The 19,638-nt window shown below is 38.0% G+C and overlaps 2 protein-coding genes across 5 annotated transcripts; both read left to right on the plus strand.

Moving 5' to 3' along the window:
- The first annotated feature begins 6,726 nt into the window (after positions 1–6,726).
- LOC140803512 (protein indeterminate-domain 7-like) lies at positions 6,727–9,810 on the plus strand. Of its 4 annotated transcripts, none has more exons than XM_073159408.1 (4): positions 6,727–7,190; positions 7,347–7,580; positions 7,681–8,077; positions 8,597–9,810. In XM_073159408.1, the coding sequence occupies exons 2-4, from the start codon at positions 7,373–7,375 to the stop codon at positions 9,657–9,659; spliced, it is 1,668 nt and encodes a 555-aa protein (XP_073015509.1). In that variant the 5' UTR covers positions 6,727–7,190; positions 7,347–7,372; the 3' UTR covers positions 9,660–9,810. The 4 variants fall into 4 exon arrangements, with proteins under 4 accessions (XP_073015509.1, XP_073015511.1, XP_073015510.1 ...); XM_073159410.1 differs by having other exon boundaries at positions 7,357–7,580; XM_073159409.1 differs by having other exon boundaries at positions 6,727–7,118.
- A 1,000-nt stretch (positions 9,811–10,810) lies between these two features.
- LOC140803513 (beta-galactosidase 17) lies at positions 10,811–19,554 on the plus strand. Its single transcript, XM_073159412.1, is given in 21 exon segments — positions 10,811–11,017; positions 11,102–11,206; positions 11,388–11,583; positions 12,291–12,379; positions 12,484–12,564; positions 13,351–13,445; positions 13,735–13,805; positions 14,447–14,537; positions 14,609–14,726; positions 14,806–14,827; positions 14,830–14,900; positions 14,987–15,035; positions 17,371–17,558; positions 17,646–17,717; positions 17,974–18,120; positions 18,299–18,349; positions 18,502–18,670; positions 18,874–19,007; positions 19,105–19,116; positions 19,118–19,171; positions 19,255–19,554. Coding segments are annotated over 21 exon segments (2,037 nt in total). The 5' UTR covers positions 10,811–10,894; the 3' UTR covers positions 19,354–19,554.
- Positions 19,555–19,638: the final 84 nt, after the last annotated feature.

The raw sequence follows: 19,638 nt of genomic DNA on the forward strand, positions 1-19,638 counted from the left end.
CAGACCTATATGAAATGCACATGCTATGATCATGATACCGGGGTAGTCAAGAAACAGGAGTCACAAAAGGATCTCAACAATGCTCAGTCTAGAGGCGCCAAGTGGATAGTGCCGCGCGGTCCAACCTCTGGGTCACTGCATCCACTACAAGACAGACGTGGACCTAAAATGTCCCGGACCACCGAAGCCCTCCCGACCCGTCGGCCACTGTGTACTCTCGGTGTCCATGCGTCCACAAGACAGGGCTGAGCGGTCCCAAGATATAGCTTATCTCGAAAGAGATACAGCTCAACAGCAAAGGCTATCTCGAAGGAGAATACGGCTCAACGTGAAATGCAATATGCATCATAACTCGTGACATAATAGCATGCATCATATGACATATATCAATGCACCACATAATCATGCAACACATATAAGAATGTATACTCAACCAGGATATCTCGGATAGTACTTTCGTACCTCTATCACAGCAATCCTAATCCACTGGAACAACCAGACAACAGGTCTAATCCAAGCCTATTCATCAAAAGCATACCCAATGAACAATACTACCATGCTCGGCTAGCAAAACCAGTACTCCCTAGTACTACCAAAGGTTTAGGGTTTACCTTCGTCCGTCGACAGCCCTTTGATGTCGATTGCCTCGAAACTCCGGCGCTGCTATGCTACCAATCCCGGCAGCTCTTGGCTATCGCTCGAACAACAACTAGCCCTAGAATCCTTCCAAAACTCTCAAAGAGGAGACTTAACTCAAGGAATGGCAAGTCACAAATGAGAAATCCGAGCACTATTTATAGGCCATGTTCGGATCGTCCGAACCCTCTTCGGAACGTCCGAACTCTTACGTGTCCATCGGCTCTTGACAGCTCATGATCGGATCCTCCGATCATACACTTCGGACCGTCCGAACGTGCATGAAAACTGACGTGTCGATCCACTCTTGACACCTCATGTTCGGATCCACCGAACCTACTTCGGATCGTCCGAACTCTTCGGTGCTTCCGAACCATCTTCGGACCTTCCGATCATGATTAATCACCATTAGTCCGTTAATTACCCAATTCGGGATTCGGGCTACTACATTCTCCCCCCCTTAAAAACGATTTCGTCCTCGAAATCAGGCTTAGAGGATGAACAAAATGAAATAACAATCATTGTTATTACTTCTCAGACACACCAAACACTTGGCTACAAACTGGTAAACACTTTTCTTCATACCTTTCCACCAAAACTTGGTTTTCAAATCCTTATACATTTCCATGCTTCCAGGGTGGATACTCAACTTACTCCTATGAGCTTGAGATAAAATCTCGTCTCTCAATTTAGAATCTTCTGGAACTACGATTCTTCCTGACAGACACAAGGTTCCATCTGTTTGGATTGCAAAACCAGATGTGTGGTCTCCGTTAGCTAACCTTGCTAACTGTTGTTTCAACTCTTTCATCTCTGTTGGTGCCAATCTTCATTAAATCTATAATGTTGACACGGTTCCTACGTCTCCTTTCATCATGATCTCGGTGACGTCCTCCGTCACGATCTCTACGACGATGTTCTCGGCCAGCCACATCGTCGCCATAACGGCCATGTCCCACACTACCGTGACTGCTTCCATCTCCTGACATCTGAAAGGAAACTAAAATCAACTCCTAAATCCTCAAAACAGAATTACTAATGTCCCAAAAATCTTTGCATACTCTGATACCATAAATGTAGTGACCCGTTCCAGAATCACCTACTAATTGAAAACTAAGCATGCAATTAACTTAATAATTACTAATCAGAGATAATAGCGGAAACAACTAACAAATGATAGTTATACAACCCAAACGAAATCTAGAACAACTCAAAATAAGGTAAAGAATATCTGGTACAACCACATCGAATCAAATGATACCGAAACTAAACCAACCGGCTACTCAACGTCCTCCTCCTGCTCCTCCGGAACCATCCAACCTGAGACCTGCCCCGTGGGAATGGGGTGTCCAAGAATAAACAAAACCGAGGACGTGAGCGATAAGAACGCCCAGTACAAAAGTATGAGTATACAGACCTATATGAAATGCACATGCTATGATCATGATACCGGGGTAGTCAAGAAACAGGAGTCACAAAAGGATCTCAACAATGCTCAGTCTAGAGGCGCCAAGTGGATAGTGCCGCGCGGTCCAACCTCTGGGTCACTGCATCCACTACAAGACAGACGTGGACCTAAAATGTCCCGGACCACCGAAGCCCTCCCGACCCGTCGGCCACTGTGTACTCTCGGTGTCCATGCGTCCACAAGACAGGGCTGAGCGGTCCCAAGATATAGCTTATCTCGAAAGAGATACAGCTCAACAGCAAAGGCTATCTCGAAGGAGAATACGGCTCAACGTGAAATGCAATATGCATCATAACTCGTGACATAATAGCATGCATCATATGACATATATCAATGCACCACATAATCATGCAACACATATAAGAATGTATACTCAACCAGGATATCTCGGATAGTACTTTCGTACCTCTATCACAGCAATCCTAATCCACTGGAACAACCAGACAACAGGTCTAATCCAAGCCTATTCATCAAAAGCATACCCAATGAACAATACTACCATGCTCGGCTAGCAAAACCAGTACTCCCTAGTACTACCAAAGGTTTAGGGTTTACCTTCGTCCGTCGACAGCCCTTTGATGTCGATTGCCTCGAAACTCCGGCGCTGCTATGCTACCAATCCCGGCAGCTCTTGGCTATCGCTCGAACAACAACTAGCCCTAGAATCCTTCCAAAACTCTCAAAGAGGAGACTTAACTCAAGGAATGGCAAGTCACAAATGAGAAATCCGAGCACTATTTATAGGCCATGTTCGGATCGTCCGAACCCTCTTCGGAACGTCCGAACTCTTACGTGTCCATCGGCTCTTGACAGCTCATGATCGGATCCTCCGATCATACACTTCGGACCGTCCGAACGTGCATGAAAACTGACGTGTCGATCCACTCTTGACACCTCATGTTCGGATCCACCGAACCTACTTCGGATCGTCCGAACTCTTCGGTGCTTCCGAACCATCTTCGGACCTTCCGATCATGATTAATCACCATTAGTCCGTTAATTACCCAATTCGGGATTCGGGCTACTACAGGCAGTAGGCGTAACCCTTTTACAAGAACACCGCTCTGATACCAACTGTAACGAACCGTATTCTACACTACTTAAAATTTGCGGAAGAATTAAAAATTTTCTTAAATAAAAACATTCATACGGTCGTCACTCAACATTCATAAAAATAAATCTCACCATCATCCGTCACCAATAAAATTTTGCTAAAATAAACTGTCTCAAAACGTCTCACGTTCAAATCAAAACATCAGAGTATTTTAAAAATTTGCATAAACATAAACTTGCGGTCCTCGGGTTTAGCCTGCCACTCAGCCCAAGCCTGCCCCTTGGTCATCACCTCCTGTCTCCTCAACATAGTCACCTGCATCGATCAAGTCTAGTGAGTCTAAAGACTCAACACGTATAAACTGGAATAACGAGTACTACATATTAAGGTCGCATGCAACTTTAAAATAGGACGTACATACTTGGAACTTGAACTTGCATAATAAACTTGAACATACGTACATACATACTTCGACGTGCCATAACTTAAACTTTTCATAAACATGCTGCATACTTGAACATACTTTAACATACATAACTTCATCATTTGCGTAGAGGATGTTTCAAAGCGAGTGACCCGTAACATAAATGAGCCTGATCAGACTATACCACAGTACTGGGCTGACAGGGACGTATCCGCTGCCGCATACATAAGATCCCTGTTCATAGTTTAACAGGCCAGTTGATCCACGTTCATAATTTAACGCTTCACAACCACGATCTAACCCGTTCATAATTTAACGGGCGGATTGGTCCCCGTTCATAATTTAACGCTTTCCAATCCTAACATAATTTGGTCACAAGACATTTAGCATACCTCAAAAACTAAAAAAATGTTTTCTTGCACGTCAACATACTTACTTGGCGTTGAGGGATTCGTTGGACTTCGACTGGGGCCGCTGCTGCAACTTACTAACGTGAATTTCATACTTAACTTGCATTGCTTAGACATAGAAAACACATGCTTACTCTCAAGCTCAATCATACCTTAGGACCTTCTACGATTTGCCACGACACGCCCTTAATAATCCTTGCACTAACCCATAACATCAAACTTAAAATGAACTTACAAATATTTCCCAAAACAAGGGTACACGGACCCCGTGTTTGGGTCCGGGAGAGGGTCCGTGTACATACTGCCTAGAGTGTGTCGGGAAACGGAAGGGGCACGGACCCCGTGCTCGGGTCCGGATGGGGGTCCGTGTAGACTATGGAAGAAGACATTGAAAGGAAGCAAAGGCACGGACCCCGTGTCAGGGTCCGGGTAAGGGTCCGTGTAGGCACTGGAAAAAGACACTAAGTGAAACCCCAAGGCACGGACCCCGTGCCCTCATCCGTGTAGGGGTCCGTGTAGATACTGGAAAAAGACTCCGAGAAGACAACAAAGGCACGGACCCCGTGTCAGGGTCCGTGTACAGGTCCGTGCACCCACTGTAATCGCGAACTTACGAAAATTCTGAACACCTAATATTCATCCTTCTAGACTCGGTTATACGGACCATGCACCGACACCTCGAGACTCATCCTAGCATACCACAACATAAAACCCAAATTGTACAAACGTTTCAAAACAACAGTGTTCGCTCTACGACACACACGACCCAAAATATGGCAATTGACATCAAACTGTTTCCTACGACTTCTAGTTAGCTCGAGTGCCTATCGACATGAAACGCAACCTCAAAAAAAAAAACACTCTTAACATCATTACTAACATACTCGTACGCAGCAACAATCGCCCGTCGATTTCCAACGAAGCCTGCAACTTAAAACTTCAAGAACGTATCAATAACATAATTTTCTGAAAATTTCAGTTTGCGCAGTCGCACGGAAAATATCATAACTCACTCATTTTTCGTCCAAAAATTTCGAATCATATATCAAATCGAAGGTATCGAAAATTTCTACGTTTTTGCCGTTGAAAGTTTTCCCAAAATATGAACAGAAAAATCGCAGTTTTGACATGAACAGTAAAAACGAGTTTCAGATCTAAAAATTTTCCTTCGAAATCGATCCGATTCATGATCCGCTCAAACTACTATCATCATACATAACTTTTACGCATAAAAACAATGCAATACAATATATGACTTGATCGACACAACAAGAACAGATTATACGTGCCTTTTTGATGATAACGTTACCGAAAGACGACACCGAAGCGGAGATAGAGAGAGGCTTGATCCGGGACGAACGTAACACCGATTTCTTGCAATAAAACCTACCAAAAACCCGATGGAAGGACAAGGGGAAGGGGCGGCTGCTATACTCCTCAAAAACCCTAGCTTTTGCTCTCATAAATAATAAAAATTCTGATTTGTGAATGTGTGTGTGTGTTAACCGATTTTTAGTGTGTGTAAAAGTGTGTTGGTGTGTGTGCGTGTGTTTTAAATATTTAGGAGACTAACTTGCTAATTAAAATAATTACTAAACTAATCTAAAATGCTAGTCTCCCCCAAATAATAAAACCTCTACAAAAAGAAATACTAATTTTACTCACTTTTAAATAAAATTCTTTAATTAAAATATAACACACACCATACTAGACTTTAAAAGTTCTAAAATCATAAACTCACAAAATAATTAATTTAGGATTCAAAGATGCTAAAACTTACTAAATTAATTAAAATGCCCCCAAACTCAACTTAAAATAAAATACCATATTTTAACTGGTCACAATCGTCACCGGTCTCTTCCTCGATCTCGCCTCGAATAATCGCCTGAATCATTAAGCTCGAAAGACATTTTAACGTGCATCACATAAACATAAATAATTTAAAATAATGCATTTAAATAAATCATGCAACGCCAAAACTTATTTAAATTTAATTTAGATGATTTAATAATTAAATGAATGCATGGGTTATACGTGTATTAAATTTGGGCACTACATACATAATAGAGCCGATTGCCTTAGTTTTGTACCGTCTTTTAAATTAATTTATATAAGATCTCGAGAGAGTTCATAGGAATTCGAGGCTACTTATATGAATCTATTATTTTGAATCATATTTTACCTTAATAATTTGATTCCTTGCTGATTGATTACTGATATATATAACATTTGTTAGATTTTATTGTTTCACAAATTCCAAAATATTAAAATAAAACTTTAAAACAATAAACTTCAAAAGCATGTTCGGATCCATAATTCGATAAATATCTCCTCCTCGACAAGATAATTTACTTAATAATAATTATTTATATGTTTAAAATAAAAATTTAAGCTCTGATATCATTTTCTAGGCATCTCATGAATTCTTTATAAGATGAAGTTATTTTTGGCATTTTTAAAAGTTTTTTAGCTTGAAGGAAAAATTAACCATAATTTGAAAGATCAAAGACCGGATCGAACTGAGACTGGGGCTAAACATTAGGATGAGTTTTTCTAGGTCGCTTTGTACAAGAGAAGTGAAGATGAAGTTCAAATTGGAGTAATAATAGTAATTTTTTTGGTTAAAAAAAGCAAGATATATTAATTATTAAGAACAGATTTTTATTTTTTCCAAAAAAATTTATGGGGTTTGGAGAAGAGAACAAAAGTTAAGACAGAAAGTGCACGTCAGAGTTAGCCGTAGGGTTGTGAGTTATTTTTTTGCAAAGGGTGGAATTAATTTTCAGGGATTTTTCTCATCCACATCTCTTTCTTCTCAAAACACACATACACACACTGAAAAAGCTTTTTTTTCCTTAAAAAAATATCCTGAACAGAAGATGTGTGTTGCTTATTATTTGTTCCTACAAGGCACAGGCATGTTTCTGTTCTGAGTTTCTTGGTTTTAGCAAGAAAAATCTAGCAGAAATTAAACTTGTGGTTTTTTGGTATCATCTTCAGTCAGATTTTAGCTTTATCTTTCCTTTATTTATTTTATTTTTCAAGAAAAGAAATAGTTGTCCGTTGTGCTGATGCCAAAGGGTGGAAGGAAGCCATCATCAAGAAGGGGGTTGAAGTTTTTTTAAGGTTCAAACAAGAAACTAGACTTTTGAGGAACAAATATTTGTCCAGTTTTCACCTACTTTAGCCTTTTTCTAGGTTAGTATTTTGTCTTTAGATCTCAAAAATCCTGTCTTATTGTTAAGAAAAGGTTAAAGATCTGTGGACTCATCCTCACCCCATGATTCAACAGTACTTGGATTTCTAGCTAATGATTATGCTTTTGCTGATGTATTAATTTGCATCTGTTTGAAGAAATATTCAGATTTAAAGGGAAAAAAATGATGAAAAGTTTGGCATCCATTCAACAAACTCCCGCGGAAGAAAACATGTCTAATTTGACTACTGCATCTGGTGAAGCTAGTGTTTCTTCAAGTAACAGGAACGACAATGGTGGAATTTACCATCATCCACTCCATAATTTTCAACCCACAAATCAACCTCAGCCACAGCCAATAAAGAAAAAGAGAAACCAACCAGGCCATCCAGGTAAAAACAAAAACGAACACAAAAGCCCACCTAAAAAACCAGTTTTGATTTGTTATTGGTATTCAAGAAATGAAACTCTTCGATCCGTTTTGCTTTCTAGACCCTGATGCAGAAGTGATAGCTTTGTCACCAAGAACCCTTTTGGCAACCAACAGATTTGTGTGTGAAATCTGCAACAAAGGGTTTCAAAGGGACCAAAACCTGCAGCTTCACAGAAGAGGACACAATCTGCCATGGAAGCTGAAGCAAAGAACAAGCAAAGAGATAAGGAAAAAAGTGTATGTTTGCCCAGAAAGCAGCTGTGTCCACCATGATCCATCAAGGGCATTGGGAGATTTGACAGGAATCAAGAAACACTTTTGTAGAAAACATGGCGATAAGAAATGGAAATGTGAGAAATGCTCCAAGAGGTATGCGGTTCAATCAGACTGGAAAGCGCACTCAAAGATTTGTGGCACCAAGGAATACAGATGTGACTGTGGAACTATCTTCTCCAGGTAATTAAACTTGGAGTCGCTCTTTTAGTTACCAAAAATCACCAGTTTTTTTTTTATATCAAAATTGTGTAGCTACAAATTTCTTGATTATTATTTAGTTTATCAAGGCTTTCATTTTTGGATATGTGTGAAGTTTATCCCATCAATCACTCTATGAAAATGGGCACCTAACTAGCCAGCTATAGAGGGCATTTCTTGATTTCCTAATTTCATAACTGTTTTTGTCCTCTTTTTTCTCAAAATTATTCTCCTTTTTCGGCTCAACTATATTTCCAGGGACTTTTTTTTTTTTTGTGAAACTTCGAGACTTCATTTTCCAATTTCAACAAGAGTGATAGAGCCGACTGATTTGACACACACTTGTTGATTAAAATATTCCACTATAATTTCAAATTATATATATTTCCCATATCCTGTCAAATGAGCCCCCACTTACACTATTCATATACAAGCAGACTCGACCAATAAATTTTTATTCAACAAATTCATATCCCATGTAATTTTCTTGCTCTTATTCAGGAGAGATAGCTTTATCACACACAGAGCTTTTTGTGATGCTCTAGCAGAAGAAAATTCAAGAAATAACACAATCCCATTTCAAGCTGTCCCAGGAGCATCTCATCACATAAATCTCCAACAAATTCAATCCCAGTTCAGTAACACAAATGATCTCCCATTTCCCATCAAGAAAGAGCAACAAAATTTCAGCCTAAGGCCAGAGATCCCACCATGGCTATCTTGCTCATCATTTCTTGGCCCACAACCCATTGACCTCACCAGCAGTACCACTCCATCATCACTCTTTCAAGGCTTTCAACACAACCAAGATCATCAGAATCCAAACCCAAACCCTAGTAGCAGCTTGGGCCCCAGTGCCCTACCCCCTTACCACCACCCCCAGCCACACCTCTCAGCAACTGCATTGCTGCAGAAAGCAGCACAGATGGGCGCAAAAGGCATCAGCAACCAATGTGCATCACCCGCGGGTGTGTTTATCAGGCCCCACCAAACTCACATGTCTGCTGCTGGTGATCCTGGTCAAAATATAACAGCTGGTTTTGGTTTAAACTTGTCTTCACGTGATGAGTTCATCAATGGCTTGACTTCATTTGGGAATAAAGCTGCAGCAATGACAGGTGTTGGTAGTAGTACAGGACCAGGTGACCCTAGCAACAACAATATCATTAATATTAACAATATTAATAATAATGATAATAACAATAAGCCTCTTTCTTCTTCATCATCTTCTTTCCTCCATGAAATGATCATGCACCCCGGCCATCCTCTATCTTCGAGCTCTGGATTTGACGGGTCAGCATTTGATGAAGACATTAACGCATTTGGTGGAATATTGAATCATCCTGTCTCAGCAAAGAAAGCTCGGGGGGGAAGCAATGTCGGAAATCATGAAGGTACTGGTGGAAGCGATGGGTTGACAAGGGATTTCTTGGGACTGAGGCATTTGTCTCGAAGTGAAATTCTAAGTTTGACTGGTTTGAGCAACTGCATGAACAACGGTGCTGGTGCTGCATGTGCTCAGAATAATGATGTAAATCAAACCCAAAAATCTTGGCAAGGTTAAATCTTTGGAGGACCCTTTGATTATTTTGTCAAACTAGTCATGACTGATGGAAGAGAGAAAGAAAGAAACTCGTGTTGAAATTTGAAACCCTAGCCATCTCTTGCTCATTATTTTTTTAAGATTATGATATAATAATATATATTAATTGTTAGCAGTGTGGTTTTTGCTTAATTAACTATTTTGAACCTTTTTTAGGATGGATGATACAACATAAGTCAGGCGTTCAAGTGTAAATTGAAAACTAGTCTTTTTTATTTTTTTTATTGAAAATCTGCCTATTGAATGCGAGTATTAAATTTTGGTTATGATTAAAATTGAATGCTTCTCGGACCACATAAATGCTTGCTTGCTTTCAATGTATTAAATAAATACTTGTGGCACTCATCCACATATATATTATTATTCTTCTTCATTTTGAATTTCCATTTCTATATATATATATATATATATATATAAAAGTTGAAGAAGCTCGTAAATCAAGGCAACTACTAATGTGATGGAGACAAAAGTTCCCAATGATACATACATACATGTGTGAATTTTAATTTTAATTTTAATTTTAATTTTAATTTGAAGCTAGCTAGAATGAATGAATGAAAAGGACGGGGCAGATCAGAGGCATCGTGTAGTCACTATAATGCAGTAGCTTTAGGCAGTGTAAATATCTATCTGTATCCAAAAAGATTAACGAATATTATTCTTTTTTGAAAACCTTGTCTTCCCTTTTCATCTCACGCCATCATTTTGTTTTTGTTTACAATTTCTCTTCATGTCATGTGGCCAATGGACAACGCATGCATTGCATTTCCATCGAAGACTTAATTTATATTACGTGAAATTAATCATAATAATGATATCGATAAGTTCCATATGCCTTACCGTCCCAAATATAATGTTTTTTTTTCCCTACACGGATTTAGAAAAATCATTGGAAAAACAAAATTTACAAAGAATTTTTTTATTTAACAAAATTGAGACAATCGAAAAAAGAAATGCGACAAGGAGTGCCTTTTAGCAAGATATAGCAGCGAGAGATTCAAGAGGACAAGGAATAGTGGTTTTAAAAATTTATTTGGGCTGAATTTTGTTAGATAAGATATGGGAATAGGAAAGCCCAATATAATATAAGCCCAGCCTTGGGCCCGCGTTTGTTTTCCAGTTGGGGGAAGAAGAGGAGGAACACTACACTGGTGGTAGGTGGAGGATGTTTATGTGACCATCATATTCTCGAAAATATGGCGAGAAAGAGAAGCCTGAGAAGAATTACGGTGAAAATATTCATTTTCTTGATATCCCTTTTGGTGTTTGGTGCGTTTACCCCTCTCCCATCACTCTCCCATCAATCTCACCTGGGTAAAGTACGTACTCAGACCTCCATTTCCTTTCAACTTCATATTGTTTGTTTGTAGCACTGTCTCTTAGTTCTATTGATCTCAAAACAGCTAAAAGGAAACAAATTTGAGATATCGGAGGACATGTTTTGGAAAGATGGGGAGCCATTCAGGATAATAGGTGGTGACTTGCATTATTTCCGGGTGCATCCAGAGGTACCGTTAGATGTCATTCTAATTGAGATTGATCAATTCTTTTATTCTTTTTAATTCTAAACTTAAGTTTAACTTGGCATGCTAATTTATCTGATCTCTCTCTACTCCCCTGTTGTCCTGATTGCTGTGCTAGTTTATAGTGGCATTTTGTTTATTTATTTTTGTGGGTAATGAATTATAGTATTGGGAAGATAGACTGCTGAGGGCTAAGGCGTTGGGCTTGAATACAATTCAGACCTATGTTCCATGGAATTTGCATGAGCCGATACAGGAGCATCTGGTGTTTGAAGGCATTGCAGATATTGTTTTCTTTCTGAAGCTCTGCAAGAAATTGGATTTATTGGTTATGCTGCGTGCTGGGCCTTATATTTGTGGAGGTTAGCACTGTTTTTTTAGGACTTATATAATATTATTTTTTCCAAAGCTATTGAATCCAACTAAATTTCCCAAATCTAGTCTTCTAAAGTCAAGCCATTTGTAAGTTTGTAATTTGGAGTTTACATATTCCATTTGCCGAATTTACTATAATACTCGGAGATGGAATTTTTTCATCTCCCAATGGCGACTTTGACTGATTGTGCATGAGTTTAGATTATTTTTAACATGTAATAACATTTCAGGTTGACCGTATGACCTTAGTTGGGATTGAAAGGAAGGCAGGAATAAAACAACTTAGATGTTTGTATGCTGTTAGTTGTCATTACGTTTTTTCAATCATAAGTTAAAATCATAGTAAATTATTTACCATTAAGGTACTTCATGGACAATTACAGTTGTCCAAAGAGCTTTTGTCATGTTTTTCCATTGGTCCATCAGTTCAATTGAAGCATATCTTTTGGCTCTTACTGTAGTACCATGTTCTCTCATGATTGCCTAAAGGTCTGAATTCTGCTTTATATATTTGAGTTTTTACCCATTTTCAAACCAGCAACCTGGCTGTTCTAGATAAATATTTTCTCTTTGAATTAAACCCCAACTATGATATACTATATTTTGAGATGCAATTTCAAACTGGGAAATGTTTAGCAAGGTTACCTCCTTGTGGCATGTGTTTATCTCCATTTTCTTTTTCTTGGGATTATAGAGTGGGATTTGGGAGGCTTCCCTGCTTGGTTGCTTGCCAAAGAGCCTGAGATCAAGCTTAGATCATCAGATGCCGCCTTCCTTCAACTGGTAAATTTATTTGCCTAGAAAAACGAATTTAATCATGCCAACTCACTACTTGATTTGTGAAGATATATTTGCTGATTTTTTCAATGCTGAATTCAACTTTTGAGGTGGAAAAATGGTGGTCTATCCTACTTCCAAAAGTGTCTCCTCTTCTTTACAGCAATGGAGGTCCTGTTATAATGTTCCAGGTGGGTCAAACCAAGGAATCAGATGCTTCATTAAATTGTCTAATAAAATATTAATATGTAGTTACTCCTGTTCTTGACCAGAATCTAAGAGCAACGATAAAAATAGTGCAAAAATATATATGAATTAACTGTTTGAAGGATTCTTTTAGTGTTCAGCTTGGCTTTTAACTGATGTAGCTATGGCATGGCTCCTGTTCTTGTGAAACTTTTTCATTCAATCGCTTCCTGCTACACGGTGTACAACAACTAATATACCTTCCGTACATAAAATTAGGTGATTACTTCATTGTTGCTGATGTTATTTCTGCACGACGGATTTTCTTCTTCCATAAATGTTATAATATAAGGTTAGAACCTTCAAAATTATTAGCACATTTCTGCAATCGTTTTGATTTAACACCTCAAAATCATATGGTTAGATTCAAATATTACAAATTTAGGAATAAATAAATTTTATGGTAATTTAGGAATAAATATAGAGCGACCCAAAATTAGGAGTAAAACTAGAAAAAAAATTAGTTTCAAACCATGTTATTACTTCCTGGTTTTACATTCCCAAAAGGTCAATCAAGCCATCATGTCATCATAAGGTAATTATCTTGTGATTGGAAATCTAGCTCTTGAAACTTCTATCTTGTAAGTATGTGGGAAATATTGAATTATAAACTAAATATTTTTATGCAACATATCCGAGAGTTTTGTTGCTACCGATTCTTGCATATCCTCATTTTTTGTCCGTCATCTTATGTTAATAGTGGATATTCTAAGTGCTAAATAATTTGACAGATTGAGAATGAATTTGGCTCATATGGGGATGACAAAGCTTACTTGCATTACTTGGTTAAACTTGCACGGCGGCTCCTTGGAGATGATATCATATTGTAAGATGGGTTCATAAATAGTTGAAGAAGTTGTTACTTTATATTCTTGAATGCTTTCTTATGCATTATCATATCTCACTGCAAGTGTGACTCTATGAGGTTGTGGACGTTTAGTGCTAGGATTTTGGTGTATTTGTCTTGTCATGCATATTTAGTTCCTGGTAATACAGTCGTGGTTTGAGAAAATAATAGGTGTAGCCTATCTGTCTTCTTTAAACCTTATAATTACTAATTGATAAATTTTGATTGTTTTTTACACATCTATATGGAATTACACTGTTGTTTGTAGGTATACTACAGATGGAGGTTCCAGAGAAACTCTTGAGAAAGGAACAATTCAAGGAGATGCTGTTTACTCTGGTTAGATGACAAGAATGCTCAATTTTAGAATCATTCATTCGAGTTCCCACAGTTTCCTCGTGTGACTAACGTAGAGACTATTTCTATTGATTTCATACTAGTAATTCGAAATTGATTACCCTGAGTATTTACTGAGAGCAACTGTAGCCAATGATCTTAGAGAAGTCTATTTAACAACTCACGATTCCCAACTCCATTGGCACTGGTGGATGTAGGAATTTGTCCTAGTGAAAGGCGCAAATAAAGATAAAAAAAAAATTCAAATACAAATGGAGCTGAAGACAATTAACCTATTATGTAATTTGCAAAACCATAACAAAACAAATTTTCATAGCCACTAAGCGGAAATGAGTAACTGATATCTTGCACTATGTTCTTGGATGTACTATTTATATATTTAACGTGCATTTAAAAGGTGATTTAAGCATTTAAGCAAACGAAGTCCGAGGTTTTATGGTTAAAGTAAGCGCTTCAGCGAAGGACTGCCCTTAGCTTGTCTCAGAGCAGCAACAGCAGAGCCTTGTTGAGTTAGCCTATGTGCATACCTCGTGGGCATTTTTTTAATAACTATGGGTTAATCCTATCTAATACTTCATTCAATTACAACAATCGTCAGTCTGAAGTTTCACTTTTCCGTATAGCCGTTGACTTCACTACTGGAGATGATCCATGGCCCATATTTAAGCTGCAAAAAGAGTTTAATGCACCAGGAAAATCGCCACCACTCTCAGCGTTGGTATCTTTTTTTCTTCATATGGGTTCTGTGAAATATTTCCTTCTCTTAATCATGTTTTTTATTTCAGCGAATTCTATACTGGTTGGCTCACTCATTGGGGAGAGAATATTGCAAGCGCTGATGCAACTCAAACTGCAACTTATTTGGAAAAGATTTTGTCAAAGAATGGGTCTGCTGTCCTCTATGTATGCCTTTATACTCTATGTTTGGTTGTCGAAAATGACTGTTTACCACTCATAGGATTACATATGCTCTTTATTCTAGATGGCACATGGTGGCACAAACTTTGGTTTTATAGTGGTGCCAACACCGGAGCAAATGAGTCCGACTACAAGCCTGACCTTACATCTTATGATTATGTGAGGAAGATCATGAATCCGTTAATCATGTCATCATTAAGCTTATCACACTTCTTCCTTCTCAAACTTGCCACCTCATTTTCTAGGATGCGCCTATCAGGGAATCTGGAGATGTGGACAACAAAAAGTACAAAGGTAAGTTAACCTTGTGGAAATCTGTAAGTATCTTCTTCTTCTTTTTGATATTTTTTCTTTCTAGACTGTACATTAAGAAAACATATGAAATCTATAATCAATTGAACTCTGTGATTAATTATTTTCATTTAGATGTGCTTTTAAAGTCTTTCCTACATCCCTCTCAATATTTGAAATTTGACGTTGTCACTGTCTCTGATTTTTTAGAAAAAGTGTGGGATTTATGAATATAATGATGAGGTGAGGAATTCTTATTTCACTTCCCTTGAAAAATGAATACAGTGCTACACTCATATATAATGCAAAAGTTCAAGCTAACAACCTAATCTATCCAAATATTTGAATTACAACTATAGGATAAAAGCTGATAGAAGATTTAAATGGGAAAAACCAACTTATCCAATATGATCTTATCGGATCTTCAACACTCCTCCTCAAGTTGGTTTGTATATGTTGATCATGTCCTAACTTGGACACTAAGTTTTCAAAATTTGGTCGGTATAAGGCCTTAGTTAGAATGTCTGCAACTTGGGTGTGGCTGGGGACATAACAAATTTTCAAAGTCCTTTTCTCGAGTTTTTCACTTATGAAATGACGATCGGCTTCAACGTGCTTAGTTCAATCATGATGGACTAGATTTTTGGCAATACTTATCGCCGCTTGGTTGTCACACTTTAGTATTATTTCTTGATGCCCCTCTACTTTCAGTTCTGCCAACCACCTTTGTATCCATATCCCTTCACAAGTTTCATTAGCCAATGACCGAAACTTAGCTTCTGCACTGCTTCTTGCTACCACAGATTGTTTCTTGCTTCGCCATGTTGCGAGGTTACCCCATACAAATGAGCAATACCCAGATGTAGATCGTCTGTCAGTGGAAGATCCTGCCCAATCAGCGTCACTGTATACTTGTATGTTTCTTTGTGCTGTCTTCTGGAAGCATAGTCTCTTTCCAGGGGATCCTTTGAGGTACTTCAATATACGACAAACAACATTCATATGTTCTTCAGTTGGATTGTTCATGAATTGGCTTACAACACTTGCCACAAATCAAATGTCCGGTCTTGTGTGATATAGGTATATCAGTTTGCCCACCAACCTCTGGTACTGTCCTTTGTCGATCGTTGGACTTTCCTCATTCTTTCCAAGTTTTATATTTGGATCCATAGGAGTTTCAAGAGGCTTGCACCCCAACATCCCAGTCTCCTTCAAAAGGTCAAGGACGTATTTTCTTTGAGAAATAAAAATTCCATGCTTTGATCTGACCACTTCCATCCACCAGAAATATTTCAACTGTCCTAGATCCATCATCTCGAATTCTCTTGAGTGTAGTTCCTTGATCTAAGTTCTGCCTTCTTCACGGTTCTCAGTAATTATAATGTCGTCAACATATACGATGATAACAAAAATCCTATCTTGGTTGGAATGCTTGACAAACATAGTGTGATATGATTGACACTGTGTGTATCCACTTTCTTTCAATACTTTGGTGAACTTGTGGAACCAAGCTCTGGGAGACTGCTTCAAACCATAAAGCGATTTCTTTAACCGATAGACTTTATTGGCCGTTGTTTTGGATTCGAATCCAGGTGGAATACTCCTGTAGATCTCCATTTAAGAAGGTATATCAGTTGCAAAAAGCTCAGTCGTATGGTCGCTGCAGGAGTAGGATTCACGAACAGCATCCCAAATTTCCGAGGCAGATGAATAAAGAAGGAAATCTCCCCAATCTCCGGGAGCATTGAATTGATTAGCCATGCCATAACCTGGTTGTTTTCAGCCTTCCACGTCCTGAAATTTGGATAGGTGGGTTCGAGGCGTGTTGCGGAACCCGTGAGTAAATCTTCTCTCTCGGCCGCATATGTACATGAATACGGACTGTGACCAAGGTAAAAAAAATTCTTGCCATTAAGTTTATGGCAGGTGATTGAGAGAGGCAATGTGTTACCCGAGAATTGTGGTGTGGGTGCCGGAGTTGCGGATTCAGAGGTGGAGGCCATCCCGGATTTCGTCCTGTATTTTGTCATGGATCGACCGTAAGCTCTGATATCACGTGGGATTTATGAAGATAATGATGAGGTGAGGAAGTATTATTTCACTTCCCTTAAAAAATGAATACAGTGCTACACTAATATATACTGCAAAAGTGCAAGCTAGCAACATAATCTATCCAAATATTTGAATTACAACTAAAGGATAAAAGCTGATAAAAGATTTAAATGGGAAAAACCAACTTATCTGATATGATCTTATCGGATCTTCAACAAAAAGATTTAACAACGTAACTTGAAGATTATGATAATCTTTTCCTGACTATGTTACGCTTTGGTTTCAGCTTTGAGAAGGGTCATTGCTAAATATAGTTCGAAGCCTCTCATTTCAATTCCTTCAGATAATGAAAAGACGGCTTATGGACGTATTAAGCTGGATAAAATTTCATTTTTGTATGATACGATTGATTATAAAAATCTATTTGGTGCGATGGAATCTGAGATTCCCAAATCAATGGAGGCCATTGGACAGGTGATAGAACATAAAAATGGTTCAGATCTCCTAATGGTTTAATAGATGGACTTTGAGTTCTGATTCCTATGAATTTTCCATTTTCAGATGTTCGGTTTTGTGTTATATGCCTCTGAGTACGCTCCACATGACTACAAAAATGTGTTGTACATACCGAAGGTCATCTCTTTCCAGTGTAGTGTTCAGATATATTTAAATTTTTTGCTGGAAAATCTGCACTTCAATATTCGGTTTATTAAAATATCTCGGTTGACTAGCAAATTTCATCTCACTAATTGAAAAATGATTCATGCCTTCTTGTACAGCTTGGACAAGTCCGCTGGATGTATTGATATATTCAAAAGTTTTGAAGAAAATTTATTTCAATCAGCATAATAAGTTGAGATATGATGTTTACAAGTATAATTTGCTGCAGGTGCATGACAGAGCTCAAGTGTTTGTTTCATGTGATGACGATAGTGCAAAAAGGCCGTCATATGTTGGCACTATCACAAGATGGTCTACTACAACAATTGACCTGCCTTATGTAAAATGCCCATCCAAAATTAAATTATTGATCTTGGTATGAATATTTTTGTTTCATAGCAGTAGTGTAGAGTGTAACCACGCAATTAGGAAAAAACAGTTTATTATTTACTAGCATTTCATGCTTCGTTCTCTTCTTTTTTATGGTTTTTATGAATAATTATGTTTATATGTTTTCAGTTTAACTGCAATAATCTGTCTACTTACCTGTTTAGATCGAAAACATGGGACGCTTGAATTATGGACCTTATATTTTTGACAAAAAGGTAACTCTTATTTTCGTTGTATCCCATGCCATTGCTTGTAGCCTATGCAAAATGGGCATTTTGCCATCTTTTTTTTTCAAATTATCTCTTTTGCCTCTATCTTTCTGTTTGCCTTTCTCAAAATGATTGTCGTTTGGGTATTTGTTTTACAGGGTATTTTATCTTCTGTTTACGTGAACTCGAGGCCTCTGTATAAATGGAAAATGATTTCCATCCCTCTCCAAAATTTAAACGAAAGCAAAAGGATTAATCCCATCACTCTGAATGCAGAAATGAAATTTCTGGAAAAATCCGACAGCAACAAATTAAAAGACCAAGAAAGTAAGCCTGACATTTGTGCGGTACAATGAATTATATGGGATTTCATTGCTACTCTTTGCTCTCATGAATTTTTTTTCCGATATTTTGCTCTCTGTCATCAGGATCATGGTTCTGCCTCTGTTTTTTGGCCTCGAGCAATATGTCTTAATTACACTGTTAAAGTTGAGAGTGTTGCCACTAAAAGGCGTGGCTCCTTTTTGCAGAACTTAATATTGAACCAGCATTTTACACTGGTCATTTCAATATTGACAAAGTCACAGACACATTCCTGTCATTCAAAGGTTGGAACAAAGGAGTTACATTTGTGAATGATTTCAACGTTGGACGTTTTTGGCCGGTAGAAAATGGATTTGTTATTATTATTGTCATTTCTTTTGACAGTTTTGGCTTTCTTGACAAAGTGCATCACATTTTTCATTTACCCTGTTTTGCAGTCCGTTGGACCTACAATGCACACTTTATATTCCGGCTCCAATTCTTCGAGAAGGAGAAAATATTTTGGTATGATAATCTGAAAGTACTATGAGGTATGACTGTGCTTTATGTTTCAGATAGTTTTTAACGACATATGCTTCTAAAATCAGGTGATCCTGGAGTTGGAATCACCGAACCCTGGTCTATTTGTGAGGTCGGTTAACCAACCGGACTTCACTTGTGGCCCTGCGACTTTGAAGGTTGGTTGACCTTCCCCGTTCCTGAATCAGTTCAAACCCTAAACAAAGTATTATATAATGTGAGCACCTATCTTTTAGCAGTCCTAAAGAAAATCATTTTTCCACCATATATCTAACTCCAAAAAGTGGTTGTGGAGAGACAAAGTTGGTCTTGTGAGTAAATATTGCATCTATTAAACGATATTGTATAAAGCGTTTTAGTTTTTTTCTTCTTATAAAGTATTTTAGATTAATTTTCTTATATAATTCAACACGAGACAGCAGTCATGATAGCAATTTTGGATAATGTGCCAT

The sequence above is a fragment of the Primulina eburnea genome, chromosome 10 (genome assembly GCF_022965805.1).
Source record: "Primulina eburnea isolate SZY01 chromosome 10, ASM2296580v1, whole genome shotgun sequence".
NCBI lineage: Eukaryota > Viridiplantae > Streptophyta > Magnoliopsida > Lamiales > Gesneriaceae > Primulina > Primulina eburnea.